At 39.7% G+C, this 8,733-nt stretch overlaps 2 protein-coding genes and 1 pseudogene across 4 annotated transcripts in view; 1 reads left to right on the plus strand and 2 right to left on the minus strand.

The window, feature by feature from the left end:
• LOC104822333 (serine carboxypeptidase-like 25) overlaps positions 1-758 on the plus strand; it is a 3,793-nt gene extending 3,035 nt beyond the window's left edge. For 2 of the 3 annotated variants that reach the window (XM_010553510.1, XM_010553512.1), the window contains exons 7-9: positions 1-89; positions 173-278; positions 415-758. In XM_010553510.1, the coding sequence (XP_010551812.1) occupies positions 1-89; positions 173-278; positions 415-558 (339 nt within the window). In that variant the 3' untranslated portion in view covers positions 559-758. The remainder of the gene's footprint in view (positions 90-172; positions 279-414) is intronic. The other variant, XM_010553511.1, reaches the window with a different exon arrangement.
• A 2,585-nt stretch (positions 759-3,343) lies between these two features.
• Positions 3,344-5,694, minus strand: LOC104822334 (biotin carboxyl carrier protein of acetyl-CoA carboxylase 2, chloroplastic). The gene is made up of 7 exons (XM_010553513.2): positions 5,408-5,694; positions 4,844-4,903; positions 4,605-4,744; positions 4,152-4,461; positions 3,942-4,013; positions 3,712-3,777; positions 3,344-3,572 (listed from the first exon to the last, which is right to left on the minus strand). The coding sequence occupies exons 1-7, from the start codon at positions 5,528-5,530 to the stop codon at positions 3,549-3,551; spliced, it is 795 nt and encodes a 264-aa protein (XP_010551815.1). The 5' UTR covers positions 5,531-5,694; the 3' UTR covers positions 3,344-3,548.
• Positions 5,695-6,089: 395 nt separating this feature from the next.
• LOC104822522 lies at positions 6,090-8,575 on the minus strand (annotated as a pseudogene).
• Between the last annotated feature and the right edge of the window lie 158 nt (positions 8,576-8,733).

Raw genomic sequence — 8,733 nt, forward strand, 5'->3', positions numbered from 1 at the left:
CTGAACCGGAATTGGAACGACACGGACACTTCTGTTCTGCCCATATACCGCGAAATGATAGCCGGGGGTTTGAGAGTTTGGGTTTTCAGGTATATACACATACATCTATATATAGCTTTTGTTTTAAGTTGGATTGATTACAGAGTTTGTTTCTAATCATTCCCGAGCACAGTGGCGACGTGGATTCAGTGGTGCCAGTGACCGCCACAAGGTACTCTCTTGCACGGTTGAAGCTAAATACCAAGATCCCTTGGTATCCTTGGTATGTCAAGAACCAGGTTAGTAATATTCATATACTTCTGTCTTGATTTCCAATTTCCGGTTCAATCTCATCGTTTTCGAATGACTTGTTCGAATGGTCGAGCATATGACGTATTCTATTGGTCGTATTGTCTATGAATTTTGGGTGATAAGGTCGGAGGATGGACCGAGGTATACGAGGGATTAACGTTTGTGACGGTTAGAGGAGCAGGTCATGAGGTGCCATTGTTCAAGCCGAGAGCTGCTCTTCAGCTTTTCAAGTACTTCTTGAGAGATCACCCTCTTCCCAAGGCTTGAAGAGAAGCCTACCTCATGGTTGTGGGGTTGAAATTGACATTAAAAAAAGTTTGAGGGTGATAATATGACATGGTGTAAAATTTGGGGCCATATGAATTTAAATACCGATCGAAGCTCTGTATTTTCCATTTCTTCATGTTAATGGGGAAAAAAGAGAGTGAAAAAATTGTTAAAAAATTAGATGATGATTGGTTTGATCACTCATAAGCCTCGTAGGGTTAATTCCGGTTTTAGGTCCACGGTCCAAGATCTTGGTTAAACCGAAATGGGAGAGGAGGGTGAATATTTAATGTGATTTATAATAAACAATTATTGTTTTAAACTTAATTAACGTGATTTGGTTATGGGTGTTCAATTGTAATTAATTAGCATTAATAAATAAACACACAATGTTTGAAATTTTAACCAAAAAAAGCCATATATATATATATAGAAGAAGGGTTGTTGACAACCAAATTATAAAATATATACTCCTTTCGTTTCATTTTATATGACGTTTTAGATTAATTTTTTTTTATTTCAAAATGAATGATGTTTTCATATTTTCAATATAATTTTTAATATTTGTTCAAATTTACCCTTAATTAATAATATTTAAATATTTTGCATATTTAGATATAACAATTATCTATACAATAAATAAGGGTATTTTGGATAAAACATTATTTTTTTTAAAATTTGTGTCTTTAATTCTTAAACGTCATGTAAAATGAATCGGAGAGAATATAATTTTAATTGATTTAGCAAAAAATTTATATGTTCATTTTGTTTGTCACAATGAATACTACGATTTAGTTTGCTCTTTGGAGGTCGAAAAAAACCTGCAGTAACTAAAAAAAGAAGAAAATATATATATATATATATATATAGAAGAAAATATATATATTAGTTTCACATTTTACCAAAATAACAATTAGATCCCTTAATTCTTAATTAGATAATAAATATTATCTAAATAAAATAACACATGGTACATATCTTAATTTGATTATAGCTAGTGTTGGTGTATATAATTAGATCCGTGTGATATTTGCTCGTGGGATTGAGATGTGGTAACGGAAGCTGCTTGAGGCCTTGCCCCATTGTCAAACAAAACCCACCTTAACGATGGATAGAGTGTCGCAGTTTCAACTCTCGCGTGTACGGATCCTACGATGGGGCCTCTTATTTTCCCTCTGTCCACCCAAATGAAAGGTTTGGGGATATATATATATATATACTATTATATAGAATCTATGAAGTTATTGCAAAGTAGTGATGTCCGATTCTTCCAAGCTTTTGGGAACTGATTTGATGTATGGAGATTGAAGTGGGGCGTCAGTTCATGTGGATGCTCATTGCAACGAAAGCTTCCATAACTGTCGGTTCGGACATGTCAGAATCACATAGTATCTGATTTTGTTGGAAAGTGATGCAAGAGGTACAAAGGACAGATTTGATCGCCGCCCTTGGTTTCCTACCATGCTGGCTAAAATCCTCCCCGTTCGCATATTAAACCCCTTTTTTGTAATGGGAAATTTCAATAACCAACAAAAAATGTATTATTTTGTACAAAAAATCAAAACTTTACGAGATTATTTGAGCGGAATGGTCCAACTTTCAAGACTATCTAGACTTGTGCATATTTAATTTTAAATATATGAAAACCGTGACCGACCGAACCGGTCGACCCTACGGAAGATGGGAAAAAATTGTACGAAATTCGATTTTCGCCGGGTCCACACTAGGGGTGGGCAAAATTGCCCGTAAATCGGGTACCCGTCCCGACCCGAGAGTCGGATTTTAAAATATCTAAAACCCAAAATTCGGGTTCGGGTTCGGATTTACACTTTCGGGTCAGATAATTATCCGCGGGTACCTGAATAATAAAAAATAAATATTATTTATTTAAAATTTTTAAAATTAATAAAAATATCTATCAATTATCTTGAATTTTTATATTTTTATATATATAAACTATTATTTTATTATCTAATCATTTTAAATATAAATATTTTTAATTTTTTTCATTAATTTTATGAATTATTTGTATAAAATCTATAAATTTATAATTTTTTTAAAAAAATAATTAAAATTTTTCGGGTTCGAGTATCCGCGGGTACCCGAAAATTATCTCGTAATACACTTCGGATATCCGAAAACTCGGATTCGAGTTCGGATTTTAAAATATGTTATTTTTTAGATTCGGATTCGGATTCGGGTATCTTAAAAATCTCGGGTACCCGACCCGTGCTCACCCCTTGTCCACAAATATATATATTTTTTTGCCATTAACCCCATGAAATAATTGTATATATTATTAGGGTAACGGGATGATACAACTCGACCCAAAAAAATTTCTAATAAATTACGATGAATAATCCCTATATACATGTGTGTGTATATATATATTACTCACAACCCATTTAAGATTTTTTTTTTAAAAAGGGAGAATTATCAAAAAAAAAAAAACATGGCCGCTATCTAATCCTTAAAGAATTACAAAAATGCCTCTCGGAACACGGGCACAGATTCGGGCTGTACAACAACAAACAGGAATTTGGGCTGAGCCACATTTACAGCCCTTTGGGCTCATTGACTCAATAATGGGCTTTTGGGCCTTCTCCTGCCCAACTGGGAATCTTCAGTTCGGTTTTGGCACTTCGAATTTGTTACCGTTCAATTCAATTCAAATTTCGTTTGATTGTTAGAATTAATTGACAACCGAAATTAACCGTCATTCGAATGATTATAATCAAACCTTATTACGTATTTATTATTATATAATTTAGTGACAACATCGTAATAAACTCAAAGATTAAGGTTATATATATGTGTTCCTTTGGAAAACCTTGTAACGTCTCGGAAATTAAAGATTAAGGATGCTCACGAAACAAGAGAGAGGGAAAACAAAAACTATAAAAGTGCAGAGGAAAATAGAAAAACTAAACCAAAAGAATTACGGTTCAGACCGGATGTTCAATCTGAACCGGCTCAGCTGAACCGGTCTTTCATGGTACGATGGCAAGCAGCGGCTGCAGAAAGAGTACAGAATGAACCATTAACACAAAGTTTAGTGATTCTGGAGACGAAAGATAGAACAGCATTTACCGGTTCAAACCAAGAAAACTGAAATTAAACCGACATAAACCGAGAGAGAGAGAGAGAGAGTACCGAGTCGAGGCTGACAGGTTTTCCATCTTCAGCAAGTATCTCGGCGATAGTTCCTGATTGGTCAGCCTGTTTCAACACCATAGATTTTCCGCGGGTTAGAACGAAAAGTCTCTGTATATACACGCACGCAAACGCGCGAATGGATGCCACATATCTGACTACGTTTTCCGAGCGGTCAAACCGATAAGAGAGTAGGATCGTTTGCTTTCTTAAGGAATAAGAAAACGGACCTCGATTTCGTTCATCAGTTTCATAGCCTCAATAATGCAAACAACTTGACCCTTCTGCACCTTGTCTCCAACCTACAAATCCCCACAAGAAAAAAAGGAAGCTGAAGACTCTTAGAATATGGCGTAAATGGTGAGGCACTTTCCAACATAAGATAAGGAAATCACTCCAATTCCAAAGGGGAAAAAAGAAAGAAAGAAGATAGTGAGTACCTTAACGAAAGGAGGTTCACCGGGAGCAGGAGAACGGTAGAAGGTGCCGGCCATAGGAGATTTGAGGGGAGGATGAGAAGGGGATGGCTTTGCCTTAGCCGGGGCAGCAGGAGCCGAGGGAATAGAGCTTGGAGCAGCTGGTGGGGCGGCTGGTTGAGCCAGAGGCATAGCCATTGGAGGCGGCATTGAGTATATGGGGGCTGGTGCTGCTGCTGCCACAGACTGCTGAAGAGCTTCCTTCTTCCTTATAACGATCTCGCAGTCCAGTTGCTTCAGTTCAAGCTCCACTATGTCTCTTGAATCCACAAGCCTTCATGTTTTTTTAAAAAACGCATAGATCATGCAACCCAGAATCGAAATGCAGATCTTTACAACCCAAAGGAAGCAGCTTTCCGTGGGAAAAAAAAGGAGGAAGTGATGAAAGGAATATCGGAATTTCAAGCATGGTCTTACTTGACAAGGTCTGAGACCCGCGACATGAAACCCGAGAGCACAGAAGGATCATGAACATTGTTCTCGACAGCTTCGACTTTTCCATTCAACGATCCGGTTTTCGCCTTACCATCGGCTGCCGGAGCAGAGTTTGAAGTCACCTTCAACACTCAGTTCAATATACATAAGCTTAGCAGACATAGAAGGCAAATCATATCTCCCACCTTACTTGGAAAAGGCAAGCAATACTAAATACATACCTCATCGAGTGTAGCATGGAGACTCCATGATGCATATTGCTTCTGGCTGAAGAATTGTGCCTGAAACATGGAGGAAGAGTTACTATCATCACATCTCTATCCCACATATCCGACACAACACATTGAATTGGGACAATGATGACACACTCAAAGGGGCAAATTCCTCTTATAAATACGAAATCTGGACAGAAATCCGCAACTGGTAAGAACTTCTTTTCACCGTTCAACAAGGAAGTGCAACAGAACTGTAGGACAAGTGGTGGGAGTCTTAAGTCATTGTATTAAAAGCAGAATAAACGGAAGATAAAGGAAGCACCTTTTAACCAGTGATCGATGCCATGATGAAAGCGACACAGCCAACATTAAACAAGTAAATTAAGCATGATAATTACCCAATTGAAAACCCTCAGAAAATCTAAAGAAATGGTTAGACCTTTCTCGTATACAAGATCGATGACAACCCATCAGCACAAAATATGCTGAGACATTGTTGGGTATGGACTGAAAGGGAGAGAGAGAGAGAAAAAACCAAGGAAGAAATTGATAGGGGAAGAAGCTTAAGACCTGGGAGGGATCAGACACAATGGGAAAGGAGATCCTGTCGAGTTTCCGGGAAGAAGTCCCCGAGATGGATCCGAAACGGCTGGAGGCACAGATCTTCGGACAGGGCAAAGACAGCGATGCCATCTAAACACCGAAATCTGTCGGAGGAGAGAGAGAGAGGTCGAGGAGGAAATGAGGGCCGGCTTGATGAAATCGAGGAAGGAAGCGAGGAGCGATCTCAGGGAGGAGATTTCGATGCTTACAATGAAGAGCAGCTTCGTATTCTTACTCTTTAGTGATATAACCACCCCTTACCCAACGCTGACCCCCCTGACTTGTTTTTTTTTTGGTTAAAGTGAGGGAAGAGTTGGGCCTTTCTGATGTTTGGTTCGGATACCAGTTACGGTTCAAACCCATAAACCCAAAAAAAAAAAAAAAAAAAAAACCTTAAAAGGAAAAAGAGCAAGGTAAGAATCAGCATCCTATCCAGTAGTTGAAGCAACTTAAGACAGAGCTTTGTCAATGAATACTTATTCTACTGTCAACAATGTGAACTGTTAAAAATTACAGAGTCACTCAGTAAAAAAAATGAAGAAGCAGAAGCCGGAAAATAATGAATCATCATCACCACCATCATCCACCAGAGAGAAGTGGCCATGGCATCATTGTTCTTTTGGGGTAATGTTTCAGACATTTTGAGAGGAAAAAAAACACAGAAGAGAGGAAAAGATGCAAAATTTGAGAGAGGCTCAGTAACGGTTCCAGTAGGTTCTGCGTCTGAACCAATTGTAGTCTGGCAATCCTTGGATTGGGCCTATCCCCCTAAATCGCTATGTCCTGCAAACGCAAAACCAATCACAGCTTCAGCCGATAGCCGCGAAAACAGATGGGTGGGATGAAAAGAGTTGTAGAATAACAGACCCTGTCGTAGATAAATCTGTTGGCAACGCCCTTTGACAGTGCTGGCATTAACGGCATCGATCCTAGCAAAAAGCTCCGCAGTCGGGGATCGTACGTCCATAAGTTAGCAGCCGCACATTCACACAATATTCTCTGCTCAGTCAAATACTGTAACAATCTTGAATTGAGATGCTTGGCATATGGCTTACTAGTAAGAAGAAGAAGGGATTGTCATACCTGACGAAAGATATCCTCAGCAATTGGTCTAGTTCCGTCCATGTGCAACAACAAGGAGGATTTCAGCTGCAAAAGATTAGAGGCGATGAACACTAAGCTTGTGGTAAACTAATGGAAATACCCAAAAGAGTGTCAGGGAAAGAAGGAAGTAAAGGTTATAAGACGGTTCTCCGAGACAATTTACAGAAGTTGCATAGAGGAAAAAGTTGGGTTGTTACCTGATTGCATGCTCGAGTCACATCAGCTTCTGAAACACGGTAAGCTAACTTGGTCACCTCATACGTGATGGCATACGCTAAATCATCCGAGCAGTCAGGCTGAACCAAGAAAACAACAAAAAAGTTACAAGATACGCATAAAATTCGCAAAACTTAATATTTGGATATTCTGATAAGTGTCCCACATTGGAAAATGAGAGGGATTTGGGTCAATATATAAGTAAGGGTCAAACCTCCACTCTTAAGCTAGCTTTTGTGGTGGAATTAGGGTCTATCTAAAGGGGGCGGTATTGATAAGTGTCCCACATTGGAAAATGAGAGGGATTTAGGCCAATATATAAGTAAGGGTCAAACCTCCACCCTTAAGCTAGTTTTTGTGGTGGAGTTAGGGCCTAAACCTTATTATATTCCCAGAGAGATGCCACGAGATATTATTATATTCCCAGAGAGATGCCACGAGATAGTAAATCGAACCAGACTCACCTTAGCAACAGCATAAACACCAAAGAGTCCAGTATCCTTGTAGTTAGTGTTGAATGCCATTATGCTTTCCGCTATTTCATTGATGGCAACCCTCTGGGACAGTTCAGAACTGCTCATAGGCATGTAAAACTAATCAATATAGATTGCAAGAAAGCTATGCTCTCATCCAGTGGCAAACCACGTTAGCATGGAGAAAACTTTGTAAATGATTTCTTCACTTGCTCAACAACTTCCTCGTGCTTGAAAGCTCCTGCGGCGGCAATCACCTGAAACCATTTTTTTCTCGAGACAATATGAACATCGTCCAGGATTGACAGGAGAAGGTAGCAAGGGAAAAGAAAAACAGAAAGAAGGATCATGGCTTACGACATTACCATTCTGGGAGCTGTGTAGTGTGTCTGTATGTAGTTCTGAAGATCCTCTCTGGTGATCAACTTGACATTCTAAGCAGGTTCCAGAATAGTTCTTCCCAGCGGCTTAAATTGGAAGGCAGTTGCGTGCAAATAGACAAGAACAACTTCGTCAGTTTGTCCCTCAACCTACAACCAATCCTGTTAACCGAGTTGAACAGAACAAAAGTTCAAATTTCTAAGACAAACCAAGCAATACATACCTCCTGCATTTCCCTCAGGATCACGTCCCGCTCCCGGTTAATCCTCCGTTCGTCGAATTTCGAGTTCTGCAATATATCCGGCAACACATCCAGCGCCTGGTTCACATCCTGATCCATCACCTTAGCATAGTAAGTGGTTTGCCCCCTCAATGTATATGCGTTCAAATGACCGCCGATATCCTCGATCTCTTCCTCCAAAGCTTTTACTGTCCGCCTCTCCGTGCCCTTGAATATCATATGCTCCAGAAAATGAGCCGTGCCATTTGACTCATCCGTTTCGAACCGCGACCCGGTGCGCGGTCGTGTGGCATAACGTGCGGCGGAGTCGCCGGGGTTGTCGACGGTGATGCGAAGGCCACGGCCGAGGACGATGACGACGATCTCACGGCCTGATTCAGAGATATACGTCTCTCTGACCGACGAGCTAGATATTAATCTCCACTGCTTGAGAAGAAGTTCGACAATGCTGAGCTGAAGTGTACAGAGTAACGACCTTGTATGTGCGGGATGTTTCTTGTCCGTTGATACAACTACAGACTCTGTAATTTACTTTTTGTGTGAGGACCACTTACAAATTGTATATAAACAGGGGTTTGTACAATGTAAAGAGTGTGAAAAAGCTTTATGAATACAACAACATTTTTAATTCTCTCTCTCTCGAGTCCTTCATCTTCATCCTCAGTCTTCTTCTTCTTCTTCAACCTTTAAACCCAGATCTCTGTTTTCTGTTATCAACATGGTATCAGAGCAGAGTATCCACTTTCTCCCCGTCTGATTTTCCCTTCTTCACAGTTCTTTTCTTCCTTCTTTTTAACCCATTTTTCCTTTCATTTCTTCTTTACTGTTACCATGGCTTCTTTTCCTGCTCAACACACCACCCCTACGCATGGATCTGT

This window comes from Tarenaya hassleriana, unplaced genomic scaffold (assembly GCF_000463585.1).
Source record: "Tarenaya hassleriana unplaced genomic scaffold, ASM46358v1 Cleome36, whole genome shotgun sequence".
In the NCBI taxonomy this organism is placed as follows: Eukaryota; Viridiplantae; Streptophyta; class Magnoliopsida; order Brassicales; family Cleomaceae; genus Tarenaya; species Tarenaya hassleriana.

Excerpts from the sequence above, each read along its gene's own strand:
- LOC104822334 (XM_010553513.2), bottom strand. The coding sequence starts at position 5,530 with ATGGCATCGCTGTCTTTGCCCTGTCCGAAGATCTGTGCCTCCAGCCGT. Across the intron at positions 4,014-4,151 it reads GTGAACCTCCTTTCGTTAAG|GTTGGAGACAAGGTGCAGAA; the intron begins GTACTCACTATC and ends GGGGATTTGTAG. Across the intron at positions 3,778-3,941 it reads AACTGATGAACGAAATCGAG|GCTGACCAATCAGGAACTAT; the intron begins GTCCGTTTTCTT and ends GTGTTGAAACAG.